The sequence below is a fragment of the Scyliorhinus canicula genome, chromosome 3 (genome assembly GCF_902713615.1).
Source record: "Scyliorhinus canicula chromosome 3, sScyCan1.1, whole genome shotgun sequence".
Lineage (NCBI taxonomy): Eukaryota > Metazoa > Chordata > Chondrichthyes > Carcharhiniformes > Scyliorhinidae > Scyliorhinus > Scyliorhinus canicula.
Genome location: NC_052148.1, coordinates 177685397 through 177703631, shown reverse-complemented (window position 1 = coordinate 177703631; position 18235 = coordinate 177685397). Strand labels below are relative to the sequence as shown.

The 18235-nt window shown below is 46.1% G+C and overlaps 1 protein-coding gene across 1 annotated transcript in view; it reads left to right on the top strand.

Annotated features, from left to right (window-relative positions):
• The window catches only part of fras1 (Fraser extracellular matrix complex subunit 1), a 601677-nt gene that overhangs the window by 443772 nt on the left and 139670 nt on the right, over nucleotides 1–18235 (top strand). Inside the window, exons 34-37 of the mRNA XM_038791813.1 lie at nucleotides 1608–1745; nucleotides 6285–6317; nucleotides 10367–10498; nucleotides 15164–15286. Coding sequence (XP_038647741.1) covers nucleotides 1608–1745; nucleotides 6285–6317; nucleotides 10367–10498; nucleotides 15164–15286 — 426 coding nt within the window. The remainder of the gene's footprint in view (nucleotides 1–1607; nucleotides 1746–6284; nucleotides 6318–10366; nucleotides 10499–15163; nucleotides 15287–18235) is intronic.

Here is an 18235-nt window from a genome sequence, read left to right as displayed (position 1 = left end):
TGCATTGTTCTTTTTAAAATATTTTTATTCTCCTCCTTTTGCACATTTTCTCCCAAATTTACGCCCACCAACAATAAACAATAATCCGCAACAAATACGTCAATCCCCATAACCAATAACAACGAAGCCATCCTCCCACCAAACCCCAAACATTAGCCCACATGTTTACATAAACAAATGACAAAAGGAATCAGGGAATTACCCATAGTCACCCTTAATACACACAGCCCCCCTCCCCCCAACCCTCTCACCCATCCCCTCCAGCTAATGTTCGATGTTATCCCAGGTTCTTGAAAGTGGATAATGATAATGCCCATGAATTGTAGAACCCCTCCTTTCTTCCCCTCAGTTCAAACTTAACCTTCTCAAGAGTCAAGAATTCCAACAGGTCCCCCGCCATGGTCAGGGGCACACGGTGGAGAGGCTGCTCTCCATCCCAACAGGATCCACCTTCGGGCGATCAAAGAGGCGAAGGCTACGATATCTGCCTCCGCCCCCGTTTCAACCCTGGCTGGTCTGACACCCCCGAATATGGCCTCCTGGGGACCCGGGGCCAGTTTCACGTGCACCACCTTGGAAATTACCCTAAAAAACCGCCTTCCAGTAATCCTCTAGCTTTGGACAGGACCAAAACATATGAACGTGAATTAGCGGGCCCTCCCCACAATGCTCAATCTTCTACTCCTTCAAAGAATCGGCTCATCCTCGTGATGTGTGTTCTGTATACCATCTTCAGCTATATCAGCCCCAACCTCGCACATGAGGTAGAGGCATTTACTCTCCGGAGGACCTCACACCAGAACCCCTCCTCTATAACCTCTCCCAACTCTTCCCCCCACGTTTGCTTTGATCCCTTCCAGTGGTGCCAAATCCTCTTCCAAAATAGCTCCGTACACCGCTGACACTACCCCCCTTCTCCAGTCCCTTGTCGTCAGCACCTCCTCCGCAATGTGGAGGCCGGTTCCTCCGGCAAGCGCAATGTTTAAATCTCACTCGCACTCACTGAATCCCAAACCTTCTGCCTTTTGAAAATCTTGCCTGCAAAGTCTGAAGTTGGAAGCGTAATTGGAATTTTTAAAAGAATATAAAATAATGTACAGATAGTAGATTGGAGGGTAAAAGGACAAGCTTGAGAAAACAAAGAAAAGTAAGAGATTTGAAAACAAATTAAACATACAACAAACTTAAAGTCTGAAAAGAAGTGACCCCAAATTTGTAAACCCAAAATTTTCAGTGCGAGAAAGATTATTTGACAGTAATTAAGATTTATCATGTCGTTAAATATTAACTTATTCACAAGCCAAACATTTTGTGGCATGTTTAGTTGGTATCCAGTGAGCTACAATTTTATGCCCTCCAAGCTCTTGAATACTGAATGTGTTGGCAAGATGCTGGAGCAGCAGAGCTTGTGCAAGAACAGGACAAATTGGATTGCAACTTCAGAATTTCCATGTAGTGCTGATGCCTGAGGTTGCCGTCCAATTTCACCACTATTCCACCAATGCCCATGATAGATTTGCATTAATAGATCTGCACTAGAATAGGTGGGTGATAACTATTAATTTTTGCGTTGCTGTTGTATAAACATTGTGTTGCCTTTTTTTCAGGCACTATTGAACACTCTGACAGCCCTTTCTTCCCAGTCACATTCTTCACTCAGGCCGACATTGACAATGGGGAGATTCTGTACCGCCCTCCAGCAGCTTCTTTGCATGCTCAAGGATTATTCAAATTCTCCTTCACTGGTAAGATACATGATGTTATGCACACATATAAACATATATATACGTATATATATTTATATAAAATCCTTTTTTCGCACAAGTATAGTTACTGCTACTTGGTCTGAGTCTATTGATGACTTATTCATCCAGATGTCAGTGTTGAACATATTTTGATCTAGTTTATAACTTCCAAAGTAGTGTAAATGGTCAAGAGGAGCACAGAACGTGGCAATCGTGTCAACCTTCATTAGATTATACAGTAAATTGCACTTTTTTGTGACTGGACATTGCAGGCATTTCTTCGCCTGGGACTCAGAAGTTACAGCTTACACATGTTGTTCGTGTTCCTGATTCTGGACCTTAGCATTGATGAAAAGAGTACAAGAACATGTGGTCACAGATGAGAGTTCATTATATCACTCCACGACTAGTGTGAAATGTTTCTGCTAGGTAGTAATGTGAACAAAAAACAGGATTCTCCATTTACTAATGCCAATGTTTTAATTCACGATTACGGAAAGTATAACTGATTAAGGCAACACTTTAATATTGAAAACCATCAAAGTTAAAATTTTCTTGTACTGTGTCTGGACACAAAGTTAATTGGTGCAGTGCAGAAGGCTGAATATCCTCAATAACTGAACAGAAAATAAAATGAAAATGATTACAGGTATGTGATCTTTTCATCTCCAACCAATCTGTTTCATCTACACGCTATGCCCTGAAGATCTGTTATGCCCAAACACAATAAGTGGGAAATTTACTTTTTTTACAAAATTCAATTTCCATGTATGCTCTTCCCAGAGCAGGTCTTTGGCTCATTGTCTGCTGATGCTTCATCCTGAACAATATTTTTTCAGTGGTGGTTTTCCGTTGCCTTTAACTGTCACTGATAAGGTGAGAAAGCCAGACACACGTCTACCTCAGTCGGAGCAGGAATTGATCCCATGCTGTTGGTAGCATTATTTAGAACCAAATGCTCGTTATCTGGCCAACTGAGCTAAGCAATCCCTAGTTAATTTACCAGATGAGTTTTATACCTGTCAAGGTGAAGAATGACACTCCTGGAGAACAGTGCATTTTTTACATTGCCTGTCTCTGATCTACCTCAATCATTTATAGGCTAATTGCAACATAAATAGTTGCAAAGTAAAGTTCCCTTGATTCTGCCTTACTTCTGAAGAGATGCTATACATTGGAGTTTTCCACACCAGCAATGACACGCTGGGTGTTTTTGCTGTAGTGTCTTACAACAACATTGAGATTATCTCATTTGCCAACAGCTAACAGAAGTAATTTTCATAGAATCAATCTGAGCTGCCTCTAGAAGGTGAAAGGCCAGTGTCTAAGTCACTGGTTGATCATTCATAGAATTATTACAGCACAGAAGAAGGCCACTCAGCTCATTGTGTCTATAGCTCTCCTAAGGAGCAATTTGCATACTTCCAGTGCCCTGTCCTCTCCCCACATCCCTGCACATTAGATATATATGCCCTGCAAGCCCTTGCATACTGAATCTGTTGGCAAGGTTAGATATTTAGACAATATAGAAACATTTATGATACAGATGGAGATCACTTTGCCCGTCATGTCTGCACTGGCCAAATGCCATTTTCCTTTATTGGCTGAAGAGAGCAGGGAGATTATGCATTCCATATGTGTTCTTAACATCTTATTGAATTGGTCGGTAGCCCGGGAAATTACACTATTTCAGGCGTATATCCGAACACTTTTTAAATGAATTGAGGGTTTCTGCCTCTACCTTTTCATGCAGTGAGTTCCAGAGCCCTACCCCCCTCTGGGTGAAAATAACTTTCATCATCTCCTCTCTAATCCTTCTACCAATCACTTTAAATCAGGGGTGGGCAAACTTTTCCGTGCAAGGGCCACATTCAGAAATTCACAATTCACAAAGGGCCGCATAGTATATTAAGTAAATAATTACTTCACCCGGTTATGATCTGGGCGCCTCATATAGAACATAGAACAGTACAGCACAGAACAGGCCCTTCGGCCCTCGACGTTGTGCCGAGCAATGACACCCTACTCAAGTCAACGTATCCACCCTATACCAGTAAGTAACCCAACAGCCCCCCCCCCCCCCCTATTAACCTTAAAAAAAAAAAATTTTTTTAATTTTTTTTTTTTTTTAATGACTTGGTGGGCCGCAGAATACCTTGGCGTAGTTTGCCCACCCCTGCTTTAAATCTATGGCTCCTTATCACTGACCCCCCTGCTAAAGGAAATAGGCCCTTCCCATCCGCTATCTCCAAGCCTCTCACAATCTTATACGTTCCAATCAAGTCTCTCCATATAGGAACATAGGAATTAGGAGCAGAAGTCGGCAATTAAGCCCTTCGAGCCTGCTCCACCATTCAATCAGATTATGGTTTATCTGTTCCTAGTCTCAAATCCACCTCCCTACATGTTGCCATATCCCTTTAACCTGTGTTTTTTTAATCAGAAATATATCTATCTCCTTCTTAAAACCATTTAATGATCAGATTCCACGCACTATGGCCCTTGGCCTCAGTCTCCTCTGTTTCCTCTCTAGTGCAATTATATCCTTCCTGTCATGAGGTGACCAGACTTGCACACAGTGCTCAGGATGTTGTCTAAATAGTGCTTTATACAGATCCAACATAATCTCCCTGCTATCTTCGACCAATAAAGGAAAGCATTCCATATGCGTTTTTTACGTCTTATTGACCTGTTCTGCAACCTTCAAAGATCTGTGGACATTTTGGAAGGAATAACAGCAAAAGGGATTATTATTTAAATGATAAAATATTAAAACATGCTGCTGTGGAGAGAGACCTGGGTATGCTCGTGCATGAGTCGCAAAAAGTTGGTTTACAGGTGCATCAGTTGATTAAGAAGGCGAATGGAATTTTGTCCTTCATTGCTAGAGGAATGGAGTTTAAGACTAAGGAGGTTATGCTGCAATTGTATAAGGTGTTAGTGAGGCCACACCTGGAGTATTATGTTCAGTTTTGGTCTCCTTACCTGTGAAATGACGTACTGGCGCTGGAGGGTGTGCAGAGGAGATTCACGAGGTTAGTCTCAGAGTTGAGGGTTGGATTACGAGGAGAGGTTGAGCAGACTGGGACTGTACTCGTTGGAATTCAGAAGGATGCGGGGGGAGGGGGGATCTTATAGAAAGATATAAAATTATGAAAGGAATAGATAGGATAGATGCGGGGAGGTTGTTTCCACTGGCGGGTGAAAGCTGAACTAGAGGGCATAGCCTCAAAATAAGGGGAAGTAGATTTAGGACTAAGTTTAGGAGGAACTTGTTCACCCAAAGGGTTGTGAATCTATGGAATTCCTTGCCCAGTGAAGAAGTTGAGGCTCCTTCATTAAATGTTTTCAAGATAAAGATAGATAGTTTTTTGATGAGTAAAGGAATAAAGGGTTATGGTGTTCAGGCTGGAAATTGAGCTGAGTCCACAAAAGATCAGCCATAATCTCATTGAATGGCGGAGCAGGCTCGAAGGGCCAGATGGCCTACTCCTGCTCCTAGTTCTTGTGACATCCACAGGACCTCTCAATATCCTTCCATTTATTGTGCATTCCTTTGTTTTGTTTGGCATTCCCAAATTCATCACCTCATACTTCTGTGAGTTGAATTCCATTTGTCACTAGATACAAAATTCCCTCAGTGGAAGGAAGCAATGGATGATGGGTGTTTTTGTGACTGGATTTGCCACGTTCTGCCCACTTGACCAATCCATTTACATCCTGCAGTTTACAGCACCCTTCCTCACTATCAACCTTTCTGTTGTCTTGATTAAATTCGGATTTAAGTCCAAATCATTAATATATACCACAAAAAGCAGGGGACCTCAGACTGAGCACTGCAGAGCCCCACTGAAAACATCTTTCCGTTTGCAAAAAAAATAGACTTAATTACCCTTTGTCTCCTACCACTGAGAACATTTTGTATCCAGTTTGCTACATCCCCCTGGTCACCATGGGCTGTTATTTTCTAATCCAGACCCACTGCCATGTGAGATCTTGTCAAAAACCTTGCTAAAATCCATGTAGACCACATCAACTGCATTACCCTCATCAATCCTCCTTATTACCTCTTCAAAAAATTTCACCCAACATGACCTCCCCATAACAATCCTATGCTGACTGTCCTTGATTACTCCTTGCCTTTGTAATTGGCGTATCCTGTCTCACAGGTTAAACCCTGAAAGTTAATTATGGGTGCTGATGTATTTGTATTTAGTGAGCCACTAATTCCAGACAGTTCAATTTGTTTTGGTATTCAGACCGAGAACTATTGCTTAATAGTATGTTAATATTGGAATCGTGCTGCAATGGAGCTCGGGTTGTAATTAAGAGCAGCTGCCACTAATTGGGGAAAGATAAGGGAATTATTGCAAGTGTATAAAACAAGAGAAACCTGTGTCTAGACCGCATAGTTTTGGCAATAAACCTAAATTAAGGAAAAGACTGGCTTCAGATTCATCATTTTTGCAATGTATGAGCAGTGACTTGAACAGTGGGCATCTCCAAATATATAATTTGAACCTGGTTTCATTCTCCTAGGTGTGCCTGAGTCAGTGAGCTTCCCTTTCACAGGTATACAGTTCCTAAATATAAACGTTTCTCTAACTGCTTCAAGTAAATGAGTTTCTAACACCCTCAGTCAAATACTTAGCGGTGGCTTTGAGTTGTACCCTATCCTTTTGAATGTGGTGTAATTGAGCCTTAACATTCTTGCACCTGAAAGAAAGCTATAGTGATGGCTATCCGATACTGTGTTCAGGAGCATCTTCCAGACTTTCAGGAAAAGGGGTTATCTCGGTTCTTGCATGTTCCCTAACGCCTCAGTTCAAGTCTCAGATTTATGCTAAAGGCTAATTTTCTATGATTATCAATAATAAAATGTTCAACATGTGCATGGCCTATCAAATGTTAACATTGTAGAATTATCATCTTATAAATGAAGAAATTAAATCTTCATTTCAACAGATGCATTTACAGGAAAACCAAAGAACCTCAGTATTAATAATCCAAGCAATATTTACTATATATTGGTTGGTATGGGTGTTCCTCCAAACATACAATCTCCATAGGTATTTTGGTAACACCTTTGCATGGATACACAAATCAGTTCAAAATCGTGCCAATGTAACAATCTTTTTTTATTTCTGTATTATTCATTCTACTGATAATTAGTTTTGGATTTGTTTGGACAGTATTTGCATTTTTCTGAGAAGAAAATGTTGAGATATGAATTATTGAAATTATTTTCAATATGAATTATTTTCTCTTAAATTAAGTTAGTGTACATTGCACCCATAACTGAATAATGCACTTATCTCCCAGGATTAAAAAAAAAGATAATTTGTCTTCTTTGGGTCCATTCTTCTCTCTAATCTCATGCAAGGAACCACTGCTAGACAATGAGGAGGGACAAGTTACCAAACCCAATGCCATTACTGGCCTGTGCCTGCTGAGAGATCTACAAACGCATGAGTTTACCTGTGTGGAAATGCCTCTTCCCTTTTTGTGGCGAGGATCTGTATTCAAGACACGGAGGGGCTGAATTTCTAGCTGTTCCACTGTAGGATAGGTGTCAGCAAGGCCAGTCACCTGAGGCACTTAAAGACCTGTTTGTGCTAAGGTGTCTTGGATTTTATAGTTAGCCTCCAGGTTCCTTGCAATTGGTTGGGGGTTGGGGGGGGGAGGGGGGGAGGGAGGGGGGGGGGGCGAGGGTGTAGTGCCACCCTGCTTGCCAGGTTTCAGGTGCAGGCTGCCTCAGAGGGGATGTTCTTATCACATATTGGGCGAGCAGCTGCAATGGTCTTTTATTTACCACTGCATCCTGCTGCTGTTTCCAGGCTGGAAGGCTTCCTGTCGGCCCACTTGCTATCCTTAATTGAATTGCAAAACTTTCCTTTTAGTTACCAATGGGCCGATTTTGGGTGAATCACAGCTGACTGGCTATTTTCCACGTGTTGCAAGCTTCTGACCCCTATTTGAGTCTGATGATGGGGTCCTGAAGCCCAGAGTGAAAATCTGCCCATGAATTCAACATGCTTAGTTCCACTCTGTTCCAAATACACAGACCCTCTAGAAAGTTTATTTTTTGATCATTTTTCTGTAAACCGTCATCCTGTTGCTGATTATTTAATCCTCGTCACTTGTGTCCCCCAACCCCCTGCTCCCCAAGTCAGCCTTATACATCTCCAATCCTACCCTTTCCTGACTCAACTGGGAGCAGCAATTGCTCCAGCAGGGTATACCCCGGCAGCCTGGGAAACATCTTCCATTCCTTTCTTGCGAAGTCTCGCCTCTGCATTTATCTAAATTCACTCCCCCGTGGCAACTCAAACCTCTCCCGCAGCTCATATAAACCGACAAACTCCCCTTCCAGATATAAGTCCTTCACCCTCTCGAGCCCCACCTGCCTCCTCTTCCCATACGTCCCATTCATCTCCCCTGGCTTAAACCTATGGAACCCGCACAGTGGCGTTAACACCGACATCCCCTCCAATTTAAAGTGTCCCCTCAGTTGGGTCCAAACCTTGACCGTCGATTGTACCATCATTCTCTCTGTACTTCCCCAGAGCAAACGGCAATGGAGCCACCACCACCGCCTCACCTTCTCCACGTTGCTGCCCAACAATAATATAGCAGGTTCAGGATTTTTTCAGGATTACTGTAATCGGCGCCTATGTCAGTGTCTCCGGCACTACCCCTTCTTCAGTGCTTTATTAAACATTCCCAACAAGTGCTGTGCAAACTCTGTTGCAAAAGCCTTGTAGAAATCTGCCGGAAAGCCCTGGAACTTTCCCTGACTTCATTCTCTTAACACTGTCAATCACCTCCCTCCGGCCCAGCGGCTTCTCCAATGCTTGCCTCCTTCTTCCTCCAACCTCTGGAACTCCAAGTCATCCAGGAACCGTTCCATGTCCCCCTACCTCTCCATCTGGCACCACCCTATATAACTTCTCGTAGTACCCCCGGAGCACCTCATTTATCTCCCCGGGCTCTGATACTACCTCCCCATCTCGATTCTTACTTTTAAAATTTCCTTTGATGCAGCCTGCCTCTCAGCTGATGAGCTAGCATGTGACTCACCTTCTCCCAAATTCGTATTGAACTCCCCTCGCCCTCCTTAACTGCGCCACTGCCTTCCCCATCATCAGCCTATCAAACTGCCCCTGCAACCTCTTCCTCTCTGCCAGCAACTCTTTAGCGGGAGCCCCCGCGCATCTTCTGCACACCTCAACCATCTCATCCAACAGCCGTCCATACTCCTCTCTCCATCTCCTGTCCCTTCTCACAGAACCCCTTATCTGCCGACAGACCTGAGTCTTTCCTCTATCCCAGCCTCTGCACCAGCCCTTCGCTGCGCCACACCTCCATCTAGTGTGGCGCTTGATCAGATATTACGATTCCCGCATACTCCACCTCCACACCGATTCTCGAGTGCACCTTATACACATGCAAGAAGAAGGAGTACTCCCTCCCTCCGGGTTCATAAACCTCCACGGGTCAACCATTGCCATCCGCTGCATAAACCTTCCCAGCTCCTTTGCCATCTTCAACCTTCCCATTGACTTGGGGTACAACCTGTCCACCCTTGGTTCCATCACACAATTAAAATTTCCACCCATAATTAATTGGTGCATACCTAGATTCGGGATCACTCCAAGAAGGTCCCACAAACCCCATATTAGGCCAGATTTCAACAACAAGAATAATCTTTATCAGTGTTACAAATAGGCTTACATTAACACTGCAATGAAGTTACTGTGAAAAGCCGCCTAGTCGCCACATTCCGCCGCCTGTTCGGGTACACACAGAGAATTCAGAATGTCCAATTCACCTAAAGAGCGCGGCTTTCGGGACTTGTGGGAGGAACCCAGAGCACCCGGTGGAAACCCACGCAGACATGGGAGAGTGTGCAGACTCCGCACAGACAGTGATCCATCGAACCTGGCAGAGGTGCTATTGCACCCTCGATGGCCTTCGCCAGTCCCATGCAGCTCTTTCCTCTGTTGCCAAAGTTTATCTCTGATGAAGCCATCAGCTGCTCCATCTATGACTTTCCCACTGGCATCGACCCTTCCTCCTCCGCCATTTTCTCAATTGTTGCTCGCCACGAGGTCCCTCCAATTCCCCAGCCAGGTTTTTGACCGATTTTTGCCGGGTCTGGTAGTTAGCAGGCATATCAATCTTGGGAAGAACCTCACCTTCTGCACCTCTTTCCTGCTGAACCCCACTTACAGGTATTAAGTTCCCAAACCATGGCTGTCACCAGAAATCTATTTATTTTCTGTTTGATGCACAGTAAGCCCTCATCTCAACAATCTGATAAACCAGATGTCCTGATGAATATGAACTCTGACAAGTTTTGCAATTTGCCCTCAAATACATGTCAGGGATCTACTCTCACATAAGTTCAACGTACAATCTTGAAACCCCTCTTGTGTAGCATATATCATATGGTAACATGAACATAATACAAGAGACTGAAAAAACAGCACATAATAACTCATCTGTATTATGAATGCCTGAGGCTTGTTTGTGGCTTTCTTTAGAATGTTAAGAATGTATTTTGCCATATATATTTGGAGATGACTGAGATCTTACTTTGTTTGCTTTTCTTTGTGCAGTTTCTGACGGTGAACATAAATCCCCAGAAATGGAATTTACAATTCATCTGCTCTCTACCAATCAGCAACCTCCTGTTTTTCAAATATCAGAACCTTTCATAGAGGTCAGCCAGGGGGGAAGAGCAGCCATTGGTAAGGCATTTGTCCAAATCAATTTACTGGTTCAAAGTCTGCTTACTTCTGCTGTTCATATTTTCCCATCAGAGGATGGGTAAGCAACCACCCAGGTATCTCCCTGCAATTGTCCAAAAAGAAGTGCCTTTGAGTAACAAGGTTTTTGTTCATCGCTAGCAGTTCATTGCTCTTATCATCACACACAAAGCTAGTAATCCTCACAGAAAGTCTAATAATGCCAAGTGAACATTTGGAAAATACCTTGTTTAGTTCTTAGATCTCCCATTCACAGCATAGTCATGGCTCACTATAATGATCAGAGATACAAGTTACTCTTCAGAACCCATAATTTTCTGATGGACTGTAAATGAGGCAAAACCATTTTACTTACCTCAGAATACTCAGCTGGCTTCCATCTCATGGTTCTCACTGCCATGCAGCTCGTGCGCAATCCGACAGCAGCTGGCCACATCGCTGAGAATTCTAAAACCTTCCGGAGATATGTTCTTCAAGATCCTACCACGATATAAATGAGTTTGTTAATAGGAGAAGGACTGCACGGTGCCCACTGCCACCTCCACCCTCAGGAAAATGGCACAGGGTGGAATTATTTTACCTTTATGTTTGCCACCTCACTTCCTTTCCCATCCAATTCGGAAAGTAAAATCGGGCCAGCTCTCGGGTGTAAGTGGCCCAATTCCTACACAATCTCCAACTGTAATAGACACGTGCTGGCATGGGGTTTGTAGGAGAAGCTACTACGGTAGTGAATTATGCAGTACTGATTCAAAGTTTCAATGGTTTGTCATTTATTTGTTCTTTTGACAACCCCTATCCTCCCATCCTCGCCCGTCTCAACTGCCACGCAGCCTTATCCATGGACATCCAGTCAAATTGTGCCTGCAACAGCTTCCTGTTCGCCAAACGCTCTGGGGTAGGGTCCTCCAAATACTTAATATCCACCTCCAATATCTAACCTACCAACTGCTGGCATTCTTCCTTCGCTTCCCTATCCACCTGTGCCCTGTATGGAATCGCCTCCCCTCTCACTACCGCCTTCCCACAACACCGAAGGCGAAACCTCCCCATTCCTGTTGGAGCAGTTCTCTTTCGGGTTCAAGGCTGTATTCGGTGTCATAATATTCACCAGTATATCATGGTGCAGACACACATTGATGGACACACACAGGGACCAATCAACGTGTACAAACACCACAGCCAATCACCAGTTCGAATACGCACACTATAAAGGCAGAGGGCACCACGGTTCCCGCTCATTCTGGGTGCTGCCTCTCAGTGTAACAAGAACTCATCCAGTCCAGCACAGACTCTCACCACGTGCTGAGAGAATCACCTGGTTCTACAAGGCTTAGGTCTCTAGTTTAAGTTAGCATCATTCAGACCCACAGTCATCGTGTGTTAGTTAGTTAGAAGTAGTTAATAAAATTGAGTTGAACCTTCATCAGTGTTGGAAGTGTCTGTTCATCTCTCAAGTCTACACTAGCCAACACTTCATTTGGTTCTCCCTCCAAATTCAATTGGTGTGTGTCTATGCCCGGGTTCGCCACCACCATGCTCTTCATAACACCTACATCATTCTGATTTGCTGTAAAACACTGATCAAAACCACAGATTTACCGTCCAGCACTCCCATCACCATCACATATCTCTCTCCTTTCCCCCACCCTCATCTTCCACCACCTTCTCCGTCTGGAACCGGATTCTTTTGCTTATCAGAACTGCCAATCCCCGCGTCCTACTATCAAAGCCCAAATGGGACAGCTGACTTACCCACCCTTTACCGAACCTTACCTGCTCCTTCAGTTGCAAATGCATCTCCTGCAACAGCACCACATCAGCTTCTAAACTCTTCAAATGCACGAAAACCCTCGCCCGTTTCACCAGGCCTCCTAAAACCCGGACATTCCGTGTCACCAATCAGATGGGGGGGCGCGGGGAGGGGGGCTGTTACCCATTATCCTCTGGGGCCCAAACAGGATGGCATCTTTACGCTCTTTCTCCAACCCCCCTCCCCTTAGTCACCAAAAGTAAACTAACCGATTCCCCCTTCCCATTTCCAGAAACTCCTCTACCACTTCCTCTTGAAACCACCTCATTCCCCACTCTACCTATCCCTCTACTATTCACACTTCCTAGGCTCACCAAAACCTGCCTGAACATGTTCAGCAGGCCGCAGCCCCCTGCCCTCCACTTCCATTCACTAGCTAACCAAATCTGGCGTGGATGCCCCTCCGCCAGAGTGTGCCCTCCCCCCGTCGGTGTTGTTGCGGCTCATTAACCCGCAGCATCGGCCGGAGCGGTCAATGGACCCTAGCCAACGTCATAGGGGGCCATTGTCCTCCTCCCGATCAGCTTCCTCAGTATCTCCGCTATGAGCTTTGTTGGACTCGGACCCTGCACACCCTCCGGCAGCCCCACAATCCATAGGTTCTGCATCCGAAACAGGTTCTCAAGGTCCTCCAGCTTTGCTCTCAGGGCCTTGTTTCAATCTTCTATCTTGGCCATTTCAGCTTCCAGCGAGGTGAGCTGGTGACTGTCACTTGATAGTGCCACCTCAATCCCTTTCAGTACCTCACCCTGCTCCCACACTGTCTCCGACATTCTACCAAGCATCTTCCTTATTGGGGCCAGCAAGTCCTCCACTGAATGCTTGAGGGTCACCAGCATTTCCCTCCCTTGAGTCTCAAAGCATTTATTGAACTGCCATTCGAACTCCACCACTATCACCTCCATCAACGTATCCACCGTTATATAGGCCGCCTCTCCCTGCCCACTCTCCTCCGCCATCTTCCCTGCCCATACACCCTTCATTGTGCTCGAAACTCCTGACGGAGCAGCGCTTGAATCCTCCCTCCCCTGATTTTTGTCCCTTCTCAGTATTAGGACCTCCACCTCCAAGTGTGCCCTTTGCAGATGCTCCCTCCTCTCCTGGTTCTCTGTCCAGTCCCCCAACCCCCTGACCTCCACTCCCTTCCCTGCTCTTATCTGGGGCGGGGTTCTCCCGACCCCCCGCCGGGTCGGAGAATCGCCGGGGGCTGGCATGAATCCTGCCCCTGCCGTTTCCCGAAGTATCCAGCACCAGAGATTCGGCGGGGGCAGGAATCGCGCCGCGCCTATCGGCCCCCCACCCCCCGCAATTCTCCGGCCCGCGATGGGCCGAAGTCCCGCCGCTGTCATGCCGGTCCTGCCGGCGGGAATCAAACCACCTACCTTACCGGTGGGACCAGGCGGCACGGGCGGGCTCCGGGGTCCTGGGGGAGGGGGCGCGGGCCGATCTGGCCCTGGATGGTGCCCCCACGGTGGCCTGGCCAGCGATCGGGGCCCACCAATCGGTGGGCTGGCCTGTGCCGTGGGGGCACTCTTCCTTCCGCGTTCGCCATCGTCTTCACGATGGCGGATGCGGAAGTGACCCCCTCCCCTGCGCATGTGCGGGATAACGTCAGCAGCCGCTGACGCTCCGGCGCATGTGCGGACTTCCGCCGGCCAGCGAAGTCCCTTCGGCTCCGGCTGGCGTGGTGCCAAAGGCCGTTCCCGCCAACCTGCGGGGCGTCAACCACTCCGGCACGGGCCTAGCCCCTCAAGGTTAGGGCTTGGCCCCTAAAGGTGCGGTCTTGGGGCGGCCCGACATCAGAGTGGTTCAGCCACTCCATCCCGCCGGGACCCCCCGCCCCGCCGGGTACGGGAGAATCCCGGCCCTGGTCCTGAATCCAGGACTTAGAATCTGGGGAATGCTTGTAGTCCCAGTTTTGGTACTGCTGGGACTACGGAGTGTCTGGCCAATCAGACTCAGAATCAGTTCTTTGAGATGGGACTCCCTCCCAAATGAGGGACAGAAATCTTGTCACTAGCCTATTAGTGGCAGAAAACCTGCCAAGCGAAAAACCCTGCCATACGACAAATACTGCAAATGTAAAATCAGTGTGTGTACAAAAATTGTATGTAGAATTCGACTTTAGCGGGAGTGCGAAATTGGCTTTAGCAGATCAATTACCTGCTAAAAGGAAAACCGGGAGTGGTGAGTACTGAGAAACTGGTCCACTGCCATGTCGACGATGAACCGAATCCCCATTGATTTACAACGGTAACTTTCTGTAAACTAGTTATTTTTTCTGTAAAAATCTGAAAACTCAAATATGGCAGAGCATTATTCAGGTATTTTGTTTAACAAGGGAGGTGGTGGCCCCACCATACCAACTGCAAAGTTGAGGGAAAGCCCTCCTTCACTGGTCCTGGCCTCTGGCAGACACTGGGACTAAGCTAAGTGTGGCTGCTTCGCCGAGGCCAGTCAAAAAAAGAGGTGGTGATCAGGAGGCCATTGATTGGTCATTTAAAGACCATGATTGGCCCAAGAGTGGGTGGGTAACCCTAAATATCCCTGGGTGCTGCTATGATTCCAGCAAACTGGAGTAGGTGAGCGGTATTGCACTCCCTGCGCTCAACGCAACCACCACCACAAGCAATTTTACACCTTCACCGCCTGCAAGCTCACTACCGCGTGGAGGGGCTAAGTGTAAAATTCCAGTCATTGTTGTAGTGAATCAAACATTAACAAAATTCTGAGCAAATAAGACCAAAATACGCACAGAAAATTACATTCAGAGACCTGCTCAGAATAAGCTAGTGCAATTATCTAACGGAATATCAATTTGTTTCTGTGCTTAGGTTTGAGCCAGTTGGCAGTTCGTGATGCAGACACCTACCCTTATGACCTTCTGTTTGAGCTGATGGAAACCCCTCAGTTTGGGACATTGATTAAATCAGATTACAGACAGCCAATGGTAAAAGGTGAGTGACAACTACAGCTCTGAGACACTGAAGGCAATTATGTCATCTTTACTGTCGCCCTGGCTGAGATCAACTAATACAGCATGGCCAGTGAATGGGGCCCATGGTAATATTTGACACAGGTGGTTACATGTTAAAGCAGTGTTTTCCAAATTTGCATGCAGAGAAGATAATGGGCACAATCGAACGACCTCATTGCGCTTGACTCATAGAACATAGAACAGTACAGCACAGAACAGGCCCTTCGGCCCTCAATGTTGTGCCGAGCCATGATCACCCTACTCAAACCCACGTATCCACCCTATACCCGTAACCCCCTTAACCTTACTTTTTTATTAGGACACTATGGGCAATTTAGCATGGCCAATCCACCTAACCCGCACATCTTTGGACTGTGGGAGGAAACCGGAGCACCCGGAGGAAACCCACGCACACAGGGGAAGGACGTGCAGACTCCACACAGACAGTGACCCAGCCGGGAATCGAACCTGGGACCCTGGAGCTGTGAAGCATTTATGCTAACCACCATGCTACCCTGCTGCCCCGATGACGCAATGAGGCCATTAAATCTCACAAGAGAATTTGGAATGCCTTGTGAGATCTAACGAGATCTGCGAGACGTCCCAATCTGGATCTCGCCCTCGCTGGTGGACGAGGCGCAGATTTACATATTTAAGTGAGCCATTAGGCTGAATTTAGCACTGGTCCATACAAATGTGGACCAGACGTAACGGTACCTGGGGAAGGTTTCTGCCAGGCCACCGGGTGGATGGGCTCTGGGTAGGGTGGTATCCTGGCAGTCCCGTTACTGCCCACACACCTTGGCACTGCCACCTGGCACCCCGATCTCTTCCTGCACTGACGAATGGCGTAAGTGCGGACTCGCAGGGCATTACCTGCAGAAGCCAAAATAAACCCCAGAGCCCCGTTTAATTACAGGATTGTTCTACCCTATTAGCAACTAGGCTGAGACTACTTAAACTCAGTTCACATAAAATGTTTACAAAAGAAATGTTATCCCTCTAATATGAGTTGGATTGATACCTAGATCCTGAGATAATTTAATTGAGCAATCTTGGCAGCAAGTAAAATACTAATTTCTTTGTGTAGCCGCCAGTGTCCTGGATTCCATTTTCAGTCTTTATGAAAAATGAGATGACACTGCACCTTACTTGTGTATTTCTGTTTTTTTACATTGATCTTTAAAGCATTTGCTGAGATTCTTTCTGTCTATAATTTTACTGAAATAGTTGTAAATCTCATTTTGTACTTACACTGATTTTGTTCACTAAAGTTGTCAAAGGGAGGAATTTCACTCCAGATATTCTTAATTAGTGATCCGTTCATTTGGGCAGCACGGTAGCATTGTGGATAGCACAATTGCTTCACAGCTCCAGGGTCCCAGGTTCGATTCTGGCTTGGGTCACTGTCTGTGCGGAGTCTGCATATCCTCCCTGTGTGTGCGTGGGTTTCCTCCGGATGCTCCGGTTTCCTCCCACAGTCCAAAGATGTGCAGGTTAGGTGGATTGGCCATGATAAATTGCCCTTAGTGTTGGGTGGGGTTACTGGGGTATGGGGATAGGGTGGAAGTGTTGACCTTGGGTAGGGTGCTCTTTCCAGGAGCCGGTGCAGACTCGATGAGCCGAATGGCCTCCTTCTGCACTGTAAATTCTATGAAATTTGCATGGAACCTAGCTTCCAAGCGCACATTACAGACAGATGGCAGCAACTTATTCTTTCCAAAATATCATCCTTTTCCTGTTACAAGTTACTATTGTAAATCATATGAGGACTATATGCCAAGGATATCTTGGGCTCAATTGATTGAATAGCACATTATACAAAGAGAGTGCACATTTTAAGTTGCCCAACGTAGAAGTTTACAACACAGCTGGATGCTATGTTGTCCATCGTGTCTGCACCTGCTCCCAAGAGAGCTACCCAGCTAGTCTCATTCCCCAGTCCTATTTCTGTAACCTCTAAATTATTCACTTTCAAATATATATCCAGCTCTCTTTTGAAACCTCCGATGGAATCCCCCTTCACCACTCTCCCAGGCAGCGCATCCAAACCCCAACAACTCTCGTGGGTAAAGAAGTTTCTCCTCATCTCACTCCTAGCTCTCCTTCTGACCATCTTGAAATTGTGACCCCTGGTCACTGACATACCAACCAGTGGAAACAGAATGTCCTTCATCACCCTGTCATAGAGTCCCTACAGTGCAGAAGGAGGCCATTCGGCCCATCAAATCTGCACCGACCCTTCGATAGAGCACTCTAGCCATGTCCATCCACCCAGCCCTAACCCTATCACCTAACCCACATATCCCTGGACACTAAGGGGCAGTTTTATCACAGCCAAACCACCTAACCCGTACATCATTGGACTGTGGGAAGAAACCAGAGCACGCGGAGGAAACCCATGCAGACATGGGGAGAATTATAATTCCACACAGACAGTGACCCAAGGCCGGAATTGAACCCAGGTCTCCGGTGCTGTGAGGCAGCAGTGCTGACCACTGTGCCAGCGTTGCTCATAATTGTGAACACCTCAATAAGGTCACCTCTTAATCTCTTCTCTCGGAGAACAAGCCCAATTTCTCCAATCCTTCCTTATATCTAAAATTCCTCATTCCTCATTCCTGATATAATTCCAGTAAATCTCCTCTTCCTTCTCTCTCTTTCTCTCCCTCTCCCTCTCGGGTTAAAACATCCTTCCTTAAGTAAGGTGCCGAGAAGCAACATAATATTCCAAATGTGGTCTGACCAATGATTTGTAGAGGTGTAGCATCACTTCCTTGCTTTTATAATCTATGCCTCTGTTTATAAACCCAAGGATGCTATAATCCTTCGTAACAAATGTTTCAACCTACCTCGCCACGTTCAGAGAGTTATGCACTTGAACCCCAAGTGCTCCTGTATCCCCTCAAAAGTTTTAACGTTCAGCCTG